This window comes from Arachis ipaensis, chromosome B06, assembly GCF_000816755.2.
Source record: "Arachis ipaensis cultivar K30076 chromosome B06, Araip1.1, whole genome shotgun sequence".
Classification (NCBI taxonomy): Eukaryota; Viridiplantae; Streptophyta; class Magnoliopsida; order Fabales; family Fabaceae; genus Arachis; species Arachis ipaensis.
Genome location: NC_029790.2, coordinates 12,771,276 through 12,792,239, shown reverse-complemented (window position 1 = coordinate 12,792,239; position 20,964 = coordinate 12,771,276). Strand labels below are relative to the sequence as shown.

Sequence of the window (20,964 nt, the reverse complement as noted above, 5' to 3'; positions counted from 1 at the left end):
ACGAAAAAAAACTTTAATGACGATTTTAATTCGAAAATTACAAGAGGGACGATTTCGATTCTGGCTCTCAACGTTAGGGACCAAAATCGTACTTATCCCATATTATAATAAATGGTTTTTTTTCAGTAATATTTTATAATAATAATTAATACTGTATGCTAATAACAAACCGTGTAGGTTATAGTTATTATAATAAATGGTTATTATTATTGTTATTATTGCTATATTTGGATAACTATTATTATAATTAGAGTGTTATTATGATTATTTTATAATACTGGTTATGATAGTGAGAATAAGTTATTATTAATTTTTAATAATTAAGAATACTGTTTAATAAATAATAGATAAATATTCGTGATTTTTTAACAATTTATTATTATCATGTTTTAACCGGTATTATTTAGAATTTAATAATTATCATTTTTTTTGCAGGCTATCAGAAATTTGTTGCCCAGAAAACTGGATCCGCTAGATACGTTGAATGAGGTAGCTGCAGCGATATTGGCATTGACTGGTTTTCAACACGTTTCGTGAGTAGGCGAAATGAGAGGTCATTCTGCACTACTGAGTGCTTTGGTGGAACGCTAGAGGCCGGAGACTCACACGTTTCATCTTCCGGTCGGTGAAGTGACGGTGACGCTGGAAGATGTGATGCAGAACTCTTACACCTTGAACCTCCTCAGTCTCACGGTAAACGGGGAGCGTTTTGATTTGAACACGAGACCTTGGCATTTTAACCGTCATTGCTTTCAACCATACTGGCAGGGTCTGGTAAGAAACTTCCCAATCACCGAAAACCTTGGCAACAGCTTTCTGCTTTGCCAACCAAGCCTTGCGGTAACTGACAGTGTAGTTGAACCTGGATTGAACTTCTGCAATTACAGACTTCACCTTTATCAAGAGGTCTGATTCGACCAACGGCCTAATAACATCTGCAATTGTGTCCGAGTCCAACTTGGCATGATCTTGTGATATCGTTACCACGGTGCACGTGTGCTTGCCATTGTATCTCCTGATCTCCCAACAAGCTTTCTTTCGAATCAAGCTAGCCCGGATTAGCCAATCGCACCCTGCACCATACTCCTTGCATTTCGCATAGAATGTTTGCGGCTCAGACTCATACACAGTGTAATCAACCCCTCTAGAGATAGTGTAGCTTTTGATTGCAGATATCACCGACTCTCTCGATCTAAATTCCATTCCAACACTAAACTCGCCATCTTCTGCTGCAGCGTTGCCTTCACCTACGACATGCGCACCACCATCAGTCAGACGAGGCATATAAAATAAACACTATAGGAAACTTGAGTTAATAATCATAACATACCCGTATTCGCATACTCAGGAAAATTCTGGGACATGCATGGCTTCCAGATCTAGAGTCCGCATAAAAGACGGAACACCAAACGGGTGCTGACTTATAATCGCATTCGCTTCATTTGGCACCTCCGGATTGCCTGCCAAGTCTCCGTCATCGTTCTCGTCATCGACTTCATAGTTAGCTTCGAACTCCTTTTCACTGTCATTATTTTCTTCTTCCCAATCTATATCACCGAGCTCATCAACATTGACCTCCTTGCCGACCGCGCCCGACCCTGACTGCTGCTCAAACTCAACGTACAACTCTATCATCGGCACGTGAAATCAGGTTTGTTGATAAATACAGAACATCTGCTGCATACTGGCATCGTCAGTAATGAGCATTAATTGAAACTGTATTAGCCCACCAAATACTTGCACAGGACTTCTGTATAAAAGGTTGCTCACCCTTTTCAAAATGTGGCTTTGAATGTTATTACAAAGCCCATTTTGCACATCGACAAAGCTCATGGTACATGGAATAGCAAATGACAACGGACATTCACAAACAAAAGTCACTCCTTCATGTGTGTTTAGTATAACTTCACCGTTATAATATACTCGCAAATTTGCAATATTTTTCATAACTTCAACCTCACGTACTCCGATTTTTTTGACACAACTAACTGCAAAAAAAAAAAAAAAACTAACAACTACAACATATGTATTTGAAAGAGGAGAATGATGAGTAGAATGGGAGTGAGGCCGTTGCGCTGAGGAGTGCTTCGTATTTATAGGCAGGCCTCTTAAGAAAAAAATTTTTTTTTTTTCAACAAACGCAACCTGCGTTTTTCAAAAAGCAATCTGACAACGCGAAAAAACGCTGCCTACGTTTTGCGTTTTCCAAAAAAAAAAAGCTGGCCCTCATTACAAAACGTAGATTGCGTTTTGTTATTACAAAAAAAAATTATTTAGCCCAACACAAAACGCAGGCCACGTTTGGATTAAAACCATTTTAAAAAAATTTTGAAAATCCTGCACCAACCAACAAAAAAAAAAAAACAAAAACAAAAACATGCCAAAAGTAAAACGCATCTTACATTTTACGCCTGTCATCATAGCAGGGGAAATTTTCTCATGCATCCATTACGTTGAATATCACAAAGCTTTAATCTATATAAAAAAAAAAGACCCTGAAATTGATAATTGTGTTATCTTGGGGTGTGAAATTTAAAAAACAGCCTGAAACAAACTAGACTAATCCGAGTTAGGGAAGACACCAAACTGACCCACCTAATTGGGTTTCTTAACTTTTTTTATTTTTATTTTTTAAAACCTTAAAACTGATTCACTGATTTCTCAACCTTCAAAAAAAGAAAAAAGAAAAATCTCATATCGGAGGCTCCTATTTGCAACCCTCCAAATTTGAATTTGTCACTCTATAAATCGGAACCTCGATTTTTTATACTTTCAAAATCAGTCTCCAATTTATATTTTCAAATTAAAAGAAAAAATTTTCATATTGTTTAAAAACACCCCATCAATCATCAATCCATAACACATTCTCTAAAAACATAACAAAAAAAAAGAGCCATATTATCTTATTAGTTTAGAGTTTAGACATGAAATCAATCAATTAATTTGTTTTTTTCTTCTCTTTTTTGTTTCTTTCTTTCATTTTCAGTCACCAAAAAAAATAATCTTAATGAATTTTAGATTTGATCATTTGATTTCTAATAAATTTTTATTATTTTAAAATTTTTGAGAATTATTTTTTTAAATAGATTAATTTTGTTGTTTTTAATAAATTGTATTATCAGATAATTAAATTTTAAAATTAATAAATTATTTTTTTAATAGAATGTCAATTCTTTATACAGATTTATAGAATAATAAAAAAGTTGTTAAAGGCAAAAGTGGAGTATAAATGTATGAGAAAATGACAGTTTGATCACTGTGGTCTGCGGATATTTAAGTCCCTAAAGATTTAATAATACATTTAAGTTCCTGACATCTTCAAAATCTGGACATATCGATCACTAAGTTTAATTTGTCCAATTTTAAAAATTCTCTCACGTGTACATCTATATCAACCAGGTCAAATTTTTTTGTTGAGTCTGACAGATCCAAGTGAACATGAGGGATCCATAAGTCTAGATTTTAAAAAGGTCTGGACTTAAATGAACATGAGGAATCGATAAGTCTAGATTTTGAAAAAATTAAAGACTTAAATGTATTTTCAAATTTTTGAGAACCTAAATGTCTGCGAATCAAAACGTAAATGATCTATTTGTCCTTTTCTCTAAATATACTTGTATATTTTCGTTTAATATAGTAATAAGTAATAACTAATATCTTGGAGGGAATTTTAATTAAATAAAAAAAATTATTTATCAATTTAAATCGAAATACAGAAATTTATCAATTTGTGCATTTAGTTTTATTTTCGCGGTCAAATAAAAAGATTTAATTTTTTTATTTTCGCACGTACTGTTAGCGAAAATCGATCCATTTTGGTGCACTATGTGGAATAACTTTAGCCTTCAAATGAGCTTCATTATCTTATTAGTTTAGACATGAAATCAGTCAATTAACTTTTTTCTTTCTTTTTTTTTTGTTTGTTTCCTTCATTTTTAATTACTTTTGTTGTTTTCAATAAATTTTATTATAAGATAATTAAATATTAAAAATTGATAAATTATATCTTTTTTTCGAATGTCAATTCTTTATAACGACTCCTAGAATAATAAAAAAATCTAAGGCAAAAGTGGAGAATAAATGTATTTGCATTTAATATAGTAATACCTTGGAGGGTTATAAACTTATAATGATCAAAAGCAAAAAAAAAGCAAAAAAAACTTCCGTTGCCGGGAATCGAACCCGGGTCTCCTGGGTGAAAGCCAGACATCCTAACCGCTGGACGACAACGGATTTACGAACGGTGTATTTTGTTTTCTCTAACTTATCCGTGTATGAAATCGTCCAGGGTTTACCGGTGGTCTAGGGTTTATAGTACCATCTTAGCTGTTACTCGTAGTGGTTTCATGTGGCTTTTGTTTGGGATGAAGGCATGTTTGCTGGTTGCTTTGCCTAGTCAATGTTGAATGTCATATCTACATAGTCAACGCTGGTTATGTTCCACAAGTAAGCAAACATTCATGTCTATTTATCTGTTGCGGTATCCTTTCATTTTTGCTTTCCTACCTGAATTTTTGGTAATCAGTAACCGTATTGATTATTGAATTTAAGTCTGAAAGTAATGAAAAAATGCTGAGCGTTGTCTCGTCTAGTGTGGTGTGTGGTGGTTACTGGAATGATGCGAATTAGCCAAATCAGACGTTGATGTGCTCCATAATTCTCTTTTATGTTGAAGCGCATAATCAATGTGTGATGATCATCAACGGAGATTGGTGTATCTGTTTCCTGACTAGAACCACAACCACCACACCACAATATCGAAGGTCTTGAATTTTGATTTCTTCTTTATTATCAACCCAACGCATACATAATTTGTTATTATCACTTTGTTTTAGATTCCCAACGTTCCTCCCTCATTCTGCTTTGTGAGGTCAAAGACGAAAATGGAGTTCACTTTGGGCGATAACAGTCTCAAAACCTTTTCGCGATGCATCACTTGTCTCTCTCGGATTGGAAATGAGCTCGCAATTCAAGCCTCTTCCTCTCAGGTAACACAACCTTTACCAAATCTCACTGTATTTTAGTCTTTTAGAGCTTTCCAGCCACATTTGGTACTCAGATTTAGCTGCTAATTTGTTGTTGCAGCTTCTTTTCCACACTATTAATTCATCGCGTTCTGCGTATCAATCCATCACGTTCAGACCTGGCTTCTTTGACGTCTATACGGTTTCTAGTAATCCCGTGCAATGTAGTGTGCTTTTGAAGGTGAGGATTCATTTTTGTTGTTTTAAATCGGCTTTGCAAACAGAGAATCATCACTCACATAGTTTGATTAGGCTGTTTGTTCTGTGCTTAGGACACCTATTTCGAATATCGACCGTTTGACTGTGAAACTACCTGATCCGGATGCTCCCAAGGTGCAATGGATATTGGATTGCTACAGTGGTAAATTTGCTCGATTAATATTGCGCCATATTTGTATTTCAGCCACCGATTGCTATAGAATTTAGTTTGGGTTATCACGGGAGACTAGTCATTTACATGTCTTTTGTAAAAACCTTGATAATGTAGTCTTAGGTCTCTAAATTGATGTTGCCCATAGTTTCCAGTTGATATTTTAATTGATATGGAATTGACTCTCTGCTTTAAGATAATTTTTCTGTGGCTTATTTAATATATCAACTAAATCAAATAATGATATGGCATTTTGAAAAATTTAAAATTGTATAGCAGCAACTTCTTTGAAAACAATGAACTCAAGGGCGTCCTATTATATATGTCCTTCTATGGAATCGAGTAATAACCATTTGGGGTACTGTACATTCTGATAGGTATATCCATCTCTCATTCAACAAGTCACATATGTTTGACCCTTTGAACATTTTTAAAGTTATCTATAAACTGTAGGTATGAGGAAAACCTATTGGATTACTTGCAATGTTGAACCTGACATACAGCACTTGTCCCTTGATCGGCAAAAGTTTCCAAGCAACTTTATCGTGAGACCACGAGATCTGAACAGGTTACTAGGTAATTTTCAATCATCTCTTCAAGAGATCACTATCATAGCAACAGAACCAGCTTCTCTACCTCCAGATGCTGCAAATGAAATTGGAGGGAAGGCTGTTGAATTGCGAAGTTATATTGACCCTACAAAAGGTAACGAAGATTTACATTTTGTAATTTCTAGCTAGCTTTTAAAAACCTATATATTTATTTATGAAGATTTTGTGGCAGACAATGACGCGTCGCTCCATACCCAACTGTGGATAGATCCTAAAGAGGAATTTGTGCAGTATTTTCATACTGGAGACCCAATTGATGTAACCTTTAGTGTAAAAGAACTGAAGGTTAGCAAGTTACCTGCAATCTGGATTGTTGTCCTGTAATGCCAGAGGAGCCCCCTCCTCCTCTCTTTCTTTTCTCTTCTAAGGGCTAATTTTACTACTACTTTTTTTTCCCTTTTAATGCATTGTGTTGCTCCTCGTCACACTGCAGGCATTTCTTTCATTTTGCGAGGGTTGTGAACTTGACATCCACTTACATTTTGAGAAAGCTGGCGAGTAAGATGTTTTAGTAAACGACACAAGTTATCCTTGTCATTTTCTTCACATAAGGAATAAGTTGTCTGATTTGTGCCAAAAACGTTCCTAAGAATGAGATGGAATGCCTCTTCATTCAAAGTTATGTGTATTGCTTCGTAGTCATTATTCATGCCAGTCTGTTATTGGGCTGCAAACTTCTCTAGATCTTTAAATAGGAGTAACATGTTAGTGGTTTTGATGTAAAAATGGGACAAAAAGATATTCTTCTTGCTTTCCATATTTTGTTCAAGGACTGATAGTTATGGTTATGGTGTGTTATTAATCTCTGTTCTCGAATGGTAATGTCTTTGAGCAGGCCTATTCTTATGGCACCATACTTTGGTTTGGAAGATGGGTCTCACTCAAATTTTGATGGTACCCTTGTACTGGCAACAATGTTAACATCCCAGCTTCATGAAGGTGCTGCCGCAGAACCTCCACAAGTGGCCACCAGAACAAATGCTCAAAATGAAGAAAGAAATGGATCTCACATGCAGCAAGAGAACTGCAGATTAAATGCGTCTGAGCTTCCATCTGACCACACCCGTATATGGTCCGACCTCTCAGGTAACTTAAATACTGAGATGGATTGTATGTGTTTGATATAAATTCTAATTGGCATGTCCATTTTTCAGGAAGCGCCATGAAGAACATAGGTGCTTCGGAGGAAAGGCAAGCACAGGCAGAAACAGTATTGAATGATAACGAACAAAGAGAAATTCAAAGAATCAGTAGAATGCAAATTTCAAGAGAACCATTACCTGCTGGAAATAATCCCATTGAATCTAATTCGTATCCTTGATGTTGATACTTTTCTCAATATATTAGCATCACAATTTACGGTCCTTGCATTTTTTTGGTCAATGATGTTAAAAGTGCCGCATTTCATACCATCTGCTATCTGGTCGAATCTATTATACGGCAGTTACAAGTTTTGGACTGTGAACCAGAAAGTGAATGAAGTTTTATGTTTTCTTTTTCTTGGTTTTCCGTCTGATGAAGCTTCTTTATGTTTACAATTGTTTAGTTGCATGTCGAGTACTTTCACTTTAGAGTGTGTTTGAGTTGTGGTTTTGGAGAAGGGTATGAATCCATTTTACCATTTCAATACTTTCATCTCTTCAAAGCCTCAACTCACAACCACTCACTGAAGCATTTGTAGGGGTTATGTGTAGTGTAGTTATCAGTTATCACTTGTCGGTCTTTACCCTGACTGATGAATTAGCTGCCTACCAACTAAAATGGATCATGCACACGGGCCACAAGGTTGGTTTATTGGAGTGGCTAATAACTCAAAGTAACAAAATTATTGTTCCCCCAGTAACTAATATATTAATTAATACATTTATCCAGATGTGGCACAGAATAATGATCGAGGGTTTTCGCAGCATCACCAAAGTAATTGGGTAGGGGCTGAAGAGGATGATGAAGATGATGGGGATGGGGATGAGAATGAGCAGTACATCCAAGCAACACCACCATATTATGAAGACTAGAATAGTAACCTCTCAGATAAGAGTAAAAGGTCCACCATTTTCTTGGTTAGTGCTCATGCTTTATTTTGTAACATGCTTTATCTCTTGAAGTATTTCAATTTGAGCCAGTTACACTTCATTTGTAGGATCTTTGGTGGAAGCTTCCACTCAGCCGCACGCCGGAACCTTATTTTTGTGTCTTGATACTTTAAAGTTCATCTTGGCGAGAGAAGTATCAAAAGAACTAGGATTTGGGAAGTAAATATACTCACAAGTCAGTGTTGACAGCGACATGTTCCTTTTGTATCGAATGATTCTTAGGGTTGGTTTTCTTTACCATGCACCCTGCTTCTGAGTATCTTAGGAGGGTGGTATTTTATTTTATTTTTGACATTATTTGTGTATAGCAGCAAAGAGTTAACGTTTGTTTGTAGCTATTACTCCTAAAAAACTTAACTGACTGCAATTCAAAGAAACATCACTATCTTCAACTTTCGTGCTTTCTCACACTTGATAAAAATTCTATTATGCATCATGATTAATGCATTCGATGGCTTATTTCCGAATTTATTTCATTAAAAGGATAAAAAACCACACAAGTATTTCATTTCTCGAAGGTCAAGGACTCAAGGCATAAGATAAAAATAAAAATTAGATCAACAAATAATTTCCGTTGCCGGGAATCGAACCCGGGTCTCCTGGGTGAAAGCCAGATATCCTAACCGCTGGACGACAACGAAATTGTTGATATATAAAGCCACTAGTATAAGGTTTTTCTGTCAAAAATGAAAGCATCTTGGCTTCCTCCAACAAAGATAAGTGTGTTCTCCATAGCCCATAGGCATATATGGTTTTGAATGCCAAATTCCTGTTAACCTTATGTAAGGTTTAGATTCGTCTATATGAAAAGAGAACTTGAGATTTTTTTTCTGGGATTATTTTCCTTTGTTATTACTGCTCTTCAATGCTAAACAAAAAAGAATGTATTAACATCAAACTAAATAGCTTTAACAGAAAGAAGCTGAACAATAATAAAATGATATTAAATTACAATTTCAATCTCTATTTAAACCTTCGTATAGAAGTTGAGTTGAGTCAATTTTGTAAAGGAAAAGTCTAGGATCAGCAACTTTATCAAATTCTAATCAGCATGTAACCAGCAAAGAAAAGTGAACCATTAGATGAAATCTCACACCAATCTCATACCATTAAAATCATCATTGATGACTATTTGATGGTTACAAATCACAAAAATTGCTGCCCCTAACACTCCTCTTTTGTAAAACATGAAATGAAGCATGTCATTAATAGACATCTATCGCTATAATCAATTAATTCAATTCAATTAAGGATAATGATTTGATTATTGTATTGTAAAGTAGTGCATTTTTTGGTTGTTGGATCTTCAAGTATCATATGGAACAAGTGAAAAATTGTAAGTTATTTTCTTAAAATAATAATATAGTTCATATAAATAATAATAATTTTATTAATTTTGGACGGGGGACTATTATGTCTAACAGAGAGAAAGTTGGGGATTGATTTGTACATTAGCTTTTCTTGGGGACTAAAATGTCCGTTTTTAAAATCTTTGGGGACTGATATGGGTAATTACTCTGCCGAAAAATGAATTGGGGACTGATTTGTCTGCCGGAGTAAAACCTTGGAGACTGATCCGTGTATTAATTTTTTTTTAAGACTAAAATGTCCGATTCTAAAATTCTCAGGGACTGATTTGGATCATTACTCGAAAAAAAAAAGAGAAAAAAATAACTAAGAGCAGTGGAAGTGCGGTGTGTCCATGACCCAAAAATCACTAGAAACAATAAAAGTGTAGTGTGTCCATAATCCACAAGTCACAAGGGTCAAAATTAGGTTCTGTCATCAAAGAATAACTACAAGCTAAGAACAACATCTCAAAAGTCAAGGACATAGATCTGGATATATTTTTTAGTTATATTTTTATGATGTAATAATTATAAATTTTAAGATATTTTATTGATGTTAGAAATAATTTCTGAATTAATGGTAGAAATAAAAACTAACATAAACTATTGGAAAGTTTTCCAATGCTCCAGTCACCTTTACTGGTTCTTCGATGATCCAGGGTGCAGTACCGTTGAGATATATAATTAAAAATGTTGAGGGTGCAGATTTATTAGAATTATTATGGTGTAGAATCATAGAAGAAAGGTGCAAGCTGTTCCCAAAACCAATTGAAAACGTCACATGAAAAGCTACAGGAGTTTATTGACATGGAGGGCAGATGTGGTGTGTTGTGAAATTATTGAGCCGCAGCTATTAACTCAGCGTGCTAGTGGAGCCGTAGCATGGAGTTGGTTTTTTTTGGACTAAAAGGCATGGGCCTTTGATTATTTTTGTCACAAGTATGGATATTGATTAGGCTATGTGACATTTAAGTATTGAAGGTTGTGTCAATAGCAATGTCGTGGAGCAAAGAAAACCTAACCAGAGCCAAGCACCGTCACTGCCTTATTAACTCAGTTGTTCTTCCAACCCCATTATTGAATGAGGAAGTAACCGTGCGAAGGCAAAGTTGTAGAATGGTTGAGCAGAAACGGTGAGTTCTGCTTCAAGGACCGTAGTGAGGCTGATAGTGGATGACCTACTCAATTGATGGTAGAGGTAATAACACATCAACGCTCACAACCGCAACCAACGGGGGTGGTTGCATCTTCAGATGCTGCCGGGAAGAAGACCGCGAGTGACGTTCAGGGGGGACTAGCTAGCGCGACGACGTTCACGCTGCACTGGTGACTCAGTTCGCCTAGAGAGAAACGGCTCGTTCCGGCGTGAGCAGTTAGATATGAGGACAACAGAACCAGGAAACCAAGTGACTGGGCCGGCGGCAACTTACCAGGAGAGGATGACATGTGACGAAGTCCATGTGAAGGCACGCTTCCCATCTTCGGAATGGCATTTCAACTGATTGGGAGATCGAGGGGGAGTGTTGGCCAGAGTAGCAGTGACGGTGGTGAAGACCCAGGCGAAAGCTCGAAGACATGAGAGGAGAAAGCTCCGAGATAGGGAAGGAGAGGCGAGACGACAGCCTCACGTTGAGCACTTGGGTTTTCCAAAACGACAACGTAATGAAATTCTTTGCAAAATATCAATTAACCTGGCCCCACCAACCCTCCGTTCTTCATTTCTATAACGGGCTACACTTTCTGCATCACCAACCCATCATTATTCCAACAATACTAACAGGGACACAAAGGCCCGCACTAAACAAAACTTAATATTACACAACCACAGATTGCTACAACTTCCCTTCTGTTAGTATGGGCCAGGTTGTTTTTGTTGGATCGGGTCAGCTTTAAAAACCATGTCCCACCCCCATTTGATTACCTGAATATCATTAGTCATAATCTAGCGCAGCCATCGTAGAAGATTGGTGGGCTTGGGTTGTGGTTCAGGATAAGATTGCGTTATCTTATCGGAAGACGAAAAGAACATAATGGATGAATGTAGAAGGTTCCAAGTAACGATGAAAGATAATAAAAACCCTAACCCCAATTCAAGACAATCAGAATCAGAGACGTCCTCTGCATCTTTTGTATCATGCCTTGTTGTTTGCTACCTAAGTCGTGGGGCTTATCTTCTCCCATTCAGGTGTGTGATATTTTTCTTTGTTGATGTCAAACTTCGTTTAAATTTGGTTAATCCGAAATCTGTTTGATAGAGGCTGAGAGAGATGCATGCCGATGGATCTGAAAGTCGGTTGTATTAGGTGGATGAAATCATGAGTGTTGATGTCAGCGATTACTGATCGAGTGTGCAGTGTGGTGGGACAAGTGTAGGAAGCATACCCAGACGTTGGAAAAAATGTAAGTATAACCACCTATATTTGGAGATCCTGATATTCTAATTTTGGTTATGAAAGAGGTTATTCGTTTGTTGAATTTATTTTATATAATTTTTTGGTTATAGATTACTGCCGAATGTATGGGATGAGAGATTCGGATGCAAAACCAATATTGTTCTGCCATAGGCCATTCAGTTGGTGTGTATCAATTGGCGAGGTGAGTGATATTGAAGTTTGTCCTTGTGTCATTTTTATTTTTTAATCAGTTGATGATTGCCTTACAATTATTAAATAATTAATTAAGAAGGGGATTAGTGCTGGTAAATAATGTCACAAATAGTTGTTTGGTGCCGGAAATTGCTGAATATGTTGATAATTAGGTTTGATTCAAGTTGCATCAGAAGTTGCTGGCTTTTTGGTTATGTTTTATTCTGCCAGTTAGAGATCAATGTTGTTGCTTGAATGCCGACATTGAATAGTTTATAAAAATACGGTCGTAAAATGTGAATTTTGATTAGTTAAAACCTTGAATGTATTTAAAGTATGTGTTGAAAACGCTGTAAAATATTTGTGGAAATTTGTGAATCAAATAAATGTTATAATATGTTGGCATGAAGATGATTGTAACTTCTTGTGAATGTCTTAAAGAAAGCTAGTAACAGAATTTGAGTACCTGAAGAGAACTATAGGATAGATCTTATTATAAATTTATGTCACGTGAAAGTTAGAAACCATATTAAATTTAGTAGCATTTGTTTTGGTCCATGCAAACAAAAAAATGTTTTTATTAACTTTGTGTTTCCTAATTTTGGGATGCATTTTTTTTGTTCCTGTACTGGGTATGTTTGTTAGTTTGCAATATACCAAAAAATTTCGTTCTTATTGATCAGCTACTTCTTTTGCAAACCTATAATTTATTGACTGATATTTTTTACATTAATAAATCACTCTAATCATTCATGCATTCATTACATCACCAGGTAAGACCTGCTACATTTCTTAGTAGTTCAAAACCATTTTTTAAGGGAGGGAAAAATTAGCAGCTTGGTAAGAATTAAGAGAGCTTTATCTGTAAGCAGTTGATGTAACCTTTTTTATTCGACCAAGTCCCTTGATTACTATATCTTGTCAAGGTGTTTTTCTTCACGTTGTCTTTATTTTTGAGAATTTACGTCGCAGCAACCAATTAAAACTTATTGAATATGGAGTTGAACAATAATTAATTTTCTTTCGTAGGTATACTTTCCTGCAATGGAGGCGCTTCTTGTATGGCCTAGTTAATTGTAAATGTTGACGAGGAGTAGGTATGGTCAGAATTAACATTTTGCGTCTGAACTTGTTATGGAGTGAAAATTTTATTTTGAAACGCAATCCTATTTAGTAGATTTGTAAAAGAAGACACAGTACTTAGGACCCATTTAAATTTCCATGTCTCGTGTTCAAAAAAAAATGTTAGCTAGATGTGGACAGACCTGATACTACTAAGTAGCTATTCAGTTTTGTTAGTCGATTGTAATGAATTAAACGAGCACGTGTTGTCGAACAGAATAGGTGGCATAAATTTTGATAAAAGAATTATTGTAATGGAATTTGAAAACTTGAATATTGTTGGACCTACCAGCTGGGGATGGAATAGAAGTAAAATGGAGGAAGAGAGAAGATTTTAGCGTTTGTTTGAATGAATGTCGTTACGGAGTTTTATAGTTATCGGAGTTAAAGCAAGATTATTTCGTTGTTTTTGAGTATAACGGGGAATTTAAATTTAAATACCCGGTGATTCATTTGAGTGACTCCGAGATTGATTATTCAAGTTTGATAAGTTTCCATGAAGATGACCGCCGTATGGGAAAAAAATTTTCTATTCATATGATGGTCATCAATATGGAAACCTCTGAAACTCGAGTAATCAATTTCGGAAGCAGTGGAACGAATCGCCGAGGATTTAAATTTAGATTCTCCTTTGTACTTAAATGCCACGAGAAACTCTTGCTTTAGTTCCGATAACTCTACAACTCTGTCTCGGGCTTTGTTCATTCAAACACTATCATTTTCTTTCATGCTCCATTTTACTTCTATTTCATCCCCGTTGGTAGCTCCAACAATATTCGTTTCCGCAGGCTTTTCGAAAATATCTGTTAAAAAAAAGTCGATGCTACCTCGTGATGTTGGCAACACGTTCTATGATGATGGTTGTTAGTACGATATCCAATAGGAATGCAGGTAATTGAAACTGATCTGATTTATAATCTATTTTTCCGTCGAAGTATTACGCAATAGAAATTAAAAAATGCAGTAACTTTTGTTAATGTGCACGTCTTTGTTGCTGACTTCATGAGGAGGAGGCACACAAGCGGGGATAACAACAGGCTGCGTGCGCACATTACGTTGATGGAACAGAGGAGGAAGAATACCAAGGTTATGCCTTCATGTTGTTTTGGTCTTTGGGTAGCAATCATGTTTTTCGTTTTTCCCATTTTCTTGACACTGTTTCTTCTTCCCTTTTATTAAATTTTTATTTAGTTTTATTGAATCGTTTAAAGATCCTGGGTTTACTTTGTCTGGTCCCTGTAAAAAGTTTTTGTTCTTACTTGATGAAGAAAAGAGAAAAGACGATGAACCACTTTAGCTGTTTTGTACTTTGTATTTGCCAACTTTCTGTTGTTTATTGTTCTTTTTGGTTTATATTTTTTTAGATTTTCAAGCTGGTCTTAAATTTTAACACTTTTAACTCAAATGTGTGACTTGCATGACAGGTGGTTGTTGACAGAAGTTCTCCATTCATCAGAGAATGTTGAATCTATAAAAGAAATGTAGGTTTGCTGCAAATGTAACAACCGGGTTGTGCTGAATTTATATGGTATTTAGACTTCGCTTCAAGGAAGAAATACAGTCTCAATCGGATGTATGAATGTTAACAATCTAACCAGCATTCAAGTGAACTAGTATTTTTACTTGGAGATTTCTTGTCCATCATGCCATTCCTTTTCCTCATCTCCATTTCATCAAGTCTAGTTTTCTACTTCCTAGTAGGGCTGACAGATGAATTCAACTTCTTAATGTACTTTCTGCTCTACATTTTCATGTCTTTTAGCAAGTGAAGCAATTATGTATCTCATGGAAGTTGTTTATCGTTTTCGTGTGTTCATTTTATTATGCAGAAAATCATCTCTGCTTATTAGTTGTAGGTGTCAAATAGTAGGTACCGAATTTAGTAGTTTATTTCGCCTACTTGCATCGTTGCATTGTACAATTAAATTCTTGTTGATGCCTTTTGCATTTCCTATATCAGTTTTGAGTTTATCATGAATTTTTGTAGCTGGATATTTTTTCGTAAAATTCTTGGTCATTAATTAAATGTGTCTCATTCTCAATCCACAATTGCACCAGATCTTAAGATTCTTGTAGTTTTCTCTTGTTAATTGCATTGACCTACCCTGAGCTTAGGTAATGCTATCGATGATAAAGTATACACTAAGCTCTCCATCGATCATTTAGCAAGCATTACGTTGTTTACTTCAAGTTGAAGATGATTCAACATCAAATACCAAATAGCAGATGAGATTTGATTCTTGTTCTCAGAAGTTTCTATCATATTCATAGATTATCAAACATCAGCAAAATTAGGTACTTTTTGCAACCCAAAAATGCAATGTATGACCTTTTAATAAGATTTTATGCCGAAATAAAAATATACCATTATTTCAAGCTTGACAACATAATCGTTTGATTATTTAAGCTCAGGAAAGTATTATCAAAGTTACCACCACTATGACCTGTTTCCCAGTCTCATTTCATTGTGACAAGTTAAGATATATAATGAGAAACAAAATTTTTCAAACAAAAGTCTTTATATTTCTACTTGAACTAAGTCAAAGATACTCGCAAATTACAAATATTAGAAAACCAAACTTAGAAGCAACATAGATACGTGTAGGTCTTGGTAGTTGCCATGATTTTAACTTCAATCTAGGGGGTGATGCAATCAAGGCTATTGTCGCAAATAGATTCAAGCATGTCAATCTTAGACTCCAGCCTCGTTATCTCTTCCTGAAGAAGCGCGTTTTCCCTCTGCAAAGACTTAGCAAGAAGGTAGTTGAAGTCCCTGACCTCATTACCAGTGTTTGCTAAAAGGACCCGCAACATGCCGAACGCAGCGTCCTCCCTCGTGTTATCCTCTAGGAACGTGTACCGACCCTTCGCCCGGACGTTTGGCCCAAAGGGGTTTCCAGGGATTATAACATTGAATGCATAAAGAGGTCCGAGATGGCGGTGGAATTTTTCCTCACGGAAGAGACAAGGGCTGGGTATTTTAGTGTCGTAGCAATACATCAATAGCTAGAGCTCCATGCTGTTGCTAAGGGCGAAGTTATGCGACGCACACTCATCTACTGGAATCAATGGTGCTCCTGTAAATGAAAACACACCATGCTGAACATGGAATTGTTTGGTCTATCATAAATCTATGCGTACGTTGTTAATAAGGTTAATATGGTTACATTCATGGAAAGGTATATCAGAACTTTACCACCAACAACAGATGCAACGCGTCCGTCGAATGTTGGGAGCGTTCGGGGTGCCCGTGGCGGCGATTCCACTGTGCCTGTCTCCGCCATAATTTCCGATGTGGCCTCTTTGTCCGCCCGCAGCGTTTCCATCCTTGATTCATAGGCGTGAAGTGCGAGGACGTAACTATTGAACCCGGTGTACTCCGGTTCGGGGTGGTTGACGATTTGCCTGTTGGCTTCTTCAAAGGAGACGTATACCCCCGTGTAGTGTCCCTTCGTGACAACGAAAAATGTGAACTGCTGCATGCTCCGCTCCATTGCACCCGGACAAGCGTAGCTTAGTTAGTATTTCTGGGGTGTTGGGGGTGGAAGGATTTGGGGAATGAAATTTTGAGTGGTTTTGCTTCCGCCTCATTCAGCACAAATAGTGTCTTTGTATGATTAACGAGACTTCCTGGGGAAGCTTTGAAAGTGATATTTTCGATAACAACACCCAAAAAAGCTTGAAGACAGCGTGTTGTCTCTTCAATCACATCACAACAAATTTTTTATTTGAATGATAGGTCTGCCGTTATTCGACAAACTTGCCCTTTCCGGATCATCTAAGATTAGGCAAGTTGATACAGCAGTATCTGTTGACGTGTAATGAATTTCCAATCTTAGGGCTCCTGGTCCTGTTTAGTTCCAGGTTTGTTTCAGGCCTGGGCCAGTAGATTGGTGAACGCTATGTGCCTTAATTTCCATGACTGGGAGCAAGGGTATGTGAGTACACACGGAGTATGCTTGCAAAGCCATGGTCAGAGATGGCCCACGGACTCCTGCTAGGTAGAGGGATTTGGGTTCAAATCCCGTTAATGGATTGACGTCAGGAACCACTTCTTCATTGGAAATATAAGGATGTGACATGAGGAGAACGTATTCGTGTATCCACTTGAACACGTCTATTGTAAAACCTTTGACCAACGGTTTTTCTTTTACATTAAGAATACTAGGGTGAAAGAATGTTGGTGGCAAGCGAATTGTGTTGTAGGAATTGTTTGTTATAGAAATTTTCATAGGCTTTACTCATAAGCCATTGCCGATTTAAATTTATTTTTATTAATACTAAGAGGAGGGTTTAGTGTAATTTAATTGAATAAGAACTTATCTTCATTACTAAAATGGAAGCAAATTTGAAGTGTAACCTTGAAAAACGTAGATATAATAACTTGGATAATTAATTAGATATAATGGAAATTTATTTGTCAGGAGAGCGCAATGGTCATTTTAGAAATTAAAGTAGTTAAATGTGATTGTCCCACTTCTGCAACTAGTTTCAAAATCAAACTATAATTTTACGTTAATTTAATTACATTACAACTCTAAATTTTAAAACAATTTATCTCAACATCGACTCCTTCAAGAGAGGATTACATGCAACGTTACCTTTTATCCAATTTCTCCTGCTCTGGTTAAACAAATACGTATCATTTGTAATCAATTATGTTACGTCTATTAATTTTTTTATAGTAAGGGACCAATTGACAAAAACTCCAATGTGGCTAAGAAAATGGATTTCCTATTAACTGCATTGTTAGAAATCAATTCTGACCGGCGGGTTCAACCGGAACCTCCGACCATAGCCGGTCCGGTCCGAGTAGATAACCGCAGTAGGCAACGAACCTGTGCGAACCGGTAAAACTCAGAGGGGACAAGTTAATACTAGTCAAGCGCAGTGAAACACACATGACCTTCTGGTGTGAGTTTAGATATTTTTCCAAACTGTTGATGTTTCGGTTCGCACCACCCCAGTCAAGAAAAAAACATGATATTCACAACCCCCAGGATATTAGTCTTGTCATTAATATGTATGCAAATTAACATACATGTAAATATCTTTCAGGAATTAAATTACTTCTATTTAATTTATTACAAATTTAGTGATAAAGTCAGTCACTCTTAGAATAATAATTTTATTATGATGTCTTTGAAATTTTTGTTTTAATTTTTTTACAACAATTTAGTTTTTTTTTTTTTTACATACGCACCGGTTAATCGGTTCATACAGGGCCAAACTGGTTGAACCAATATCCCAGTGACCCGGTGAGTTGACCGGTTCGAACACCGCTACGGAACTGGCAAGTATGATTAATTGGCAATCTAGCCACATCACAAGTACCTCCGAGAGGATAACTAATCGCCTGAGCTGCCTGCGGGCACAAGATGGTGTTGCCTACCGCATGACATGCGTTCGTGCGGTAGCGTTTGGGGTTAGCCTGTACCAATCCATTGCAGTTCGATCAAAATGTGGTCCGTAAAGATCGTTTCCACATGGATTGAACCAACTCAGGGAATATAAGGTTTAAAAAAAAGATATTAATATTTTTATCTTAATATGTCAAAAATTACAGTAAGCACGGTACACAAATAGATATAATCCAAATATGTTAAACACCAATTATGTTCAACACTTAACTACGCCAAATGCAAACATATTAATAGTAATTTATCGTTGTCTAATAGAAAAATGATATATATGTAAAAATTAGCGATCGTTTTGACTAAGATATGATAGGGTTACCGTGTTGGTTCGGACCCGATTACCCACCATTTTGGTTAAAATCTGAAAAGACCCCGACCCCACTGACATCCCTATTGAACTCCTGAGTCGGGAATCGAGTCTCTTTTCTCTAGTGTTCATCCCATAGTTCTTAGGACCGAATCGGTTATCGAACCGGTCAGGTAACTGGGTCACTGGGTGACTGATTCAACCAGTTGCGTTATATAAAATATAGATTGATTAGCATATAGAATTACTAGCGAATACCCCAGCTTGGTGGCGTTACTTATTCGAACCTCCCAAGGAGACCTGGGTTTGACACTCCCTGAATGCATTTTTTGGATATTTGGAGCACCTTATGACCGGCCGGTGTCGTCCGATTTGTATCGTGCCGCCCGGTTTTAAGCAAATTGAATAATTCTTCTATTAAAAGTTCCAACCGAACCGGCCAGACCACAGGTTTATCGTTTTCTGGACGCAAAATACATTGTGCTACCTTTGGATTTTTAAAGTTTTTCACTAGGTCTTTATTTCTATATGAAGTATTACACTCTTGTTTTATCATTTAAAATGAAAATAACGAAAAAAAATTATATGAGAATGGATGAATATTACTATTGAAACTATCAGAGCCATAATCAAGATTATTATCTTTTTTTCTGTTTAAGTTAAATTAATTAGTTCTTAGTTGGTTCTAATAAATATTTTGGATAACCGACCTAAAATTTGAGAAAATTAAGCATACTTAGTTATAAATATTTACACTCTAAATAATAATTCGAGACAATAAAAAATATATGAATATAAATTATTCATTATTTTAAGAGTTCTCTCAAAATAATTTTTGAGCATCTTTATAAATATTTTTGAATGTTTTTATCTATTATATTTAATATTTTTTTTATTTTTAAATCCCAAATTTCAATAATTCAACCACTATTTGAAGTTTATCTGAATTTTAATTTATAAAAATATGAATTTTGAGATTTGATTTTTAATGGAATCTTATGGTTAGAGTACACATAATAGAGTAACACAAATATTGTACTACTTTTGATGCTTTTTGAATTTTTTATTATGTCTTAATTTTTATATGATATATGTACTCTTAATTTATCATTTAAAATGAGAGTAGATAATAGAAGAAATTTATATAAACGTGAGTAAATATTACTGTTCAAACTATTCCCGGAAAAGCCACACTTGACGTTGTTATATTTTTTTTAATTTAAGAAAAGTTAATTAATTATCTCTTAATTAATTATGATAAACTTTAGTTTTCGGATAACCGACCTAAAACCCAAGATAACTAAGTATACTCAATTATAAATATTTACACTCCAAATAATAATTTAATAAAATAAAAAAGATATACTTGAATCTTAGTTATTTATTATTGTAAAAGTTCTGTCAATAAATAATATAAGGATTCGAAAATAGAAATTTTGAGTAATATATTTAATAATCAAATGAAATAATATTTCACTACAAATACACAAAGAACTTTATATACATATTTCTGACAGAGGAAAGGAAAGGTCATTAACTCTGTTTATTTGAACAACTTATATTGAAGTTCTCTACCTATCCTTTTTTAATTCTCGCTTTCTTAATGATTATTTCATTTCCTAAATTATTCGTCAGTATCTTTGTAAATACTATTGAATTTTTTTTAATCTATTATATTAAACATCTTTTTATATTTACATTAGGTCCTAATATTCCAACCGTTACATGAAGTTTATCTGAATATTTATTTACAAAAATCATAGGTTATGAGGTTTAATTTCCATGACTATGCATGAGATAAAAGAGAACAAAATTATGAAATATTATTGTTAGAATACACATGATAGACTAAGGCAAAAACATTGTGCTACCTTTGAGTGTGACATGTATGTGACATGTACACTAGCTCTTAGTTTATCATTTAGAATGGGATTAAGCAATAAAAGAAATTTATATGAGAATAGACAAATATTACTATTAAAATCATCAAAGTGTAAAAAAGCGACAGTCAAAATTATTTATTTATTTTTTATTTAAGAGAAGTTAATTAATTTTTAATTGGTTCTAATAAATTTTTATAATGAAA

The 20,964-nt window shown here is 35.4% G+C and overlaps 1 protein-coding gene, 1 long non-coding RNA gene and 2 other non-coding genes across 7 annotated transcripts; 2 read left to right on the top strand and 2 right to left on the bottom strand.

Moving 5' to 3' along the window:
- On the bottom strand, positions 4,162–4,233 carry TRNAE-UUC. The gene has a single exon. It is a non-coding gene; the product is annotated as a tRNA-Glu (tRNA).
- LOC107645916 (cell cycle checkpoint control protein RAD9A) lies at positions 4,276–8,494 on the top strand. 4 transcript variants are annotated; one of them, XM_016350067.2, is made up of 12 exons: positions 4,276–4,446; positions 4,836–4,988; positions 5,086–5,205; positions 5,277–5,385; positions 5,848–6,099; positions 6,178–6,290; positions 6,439–6,503; positions 6,841–7,091; positions 7,160–7,316; positions 7,750–7,790; positions 7,878–8,042; positions 8,146–8,494. In XM_016350067.2, the coding sequence occupies exons 2-11, from the start codon at positions 4,884–4,886 to the stop codon at positions 8,018–8,020; spliced, it is 1,356 nt and encodes a 451-aa protein (XP_016205553.1). In that variant the 5' UTR covers positions 4,276–4,446; positions 4,836–4,883; the 3' UTR covers positions 8,021–8,042; positions 8,146–8,494. The 4 variants fall into 4 exon arrangements, with proteins under 4 accessions (XP_016205553.1, XP_020959689.1, XP_016205552.1 ...); XM_021104030.1 differs by having other exon boundaries at positions 7,878–8,046; positions 8,144–8,494; XM_016350066.2 differs by having other exon boundaries at positions 7,878–8,065.
- TRNAE-UUC lies at positions 8,668–8,739 on the bottom strand. Its single transcript has one exon. It is a non-coding gene; the product is annotated as a tRNA-Glu (tRNA).
- On the top strand, positions 10,450–15,138 carry LOC110263171. Its single transcript, XR_002348328.1, has 5 exons — positions 10,450–11,632; positions 11,703–11,847; positions 11,951–12,042; positions 13,062–14,240; positions 14,579–15,138. It is a non-coding gene; the product is annotated as an uncharacterized LOC110263171 (long non-coding RNA).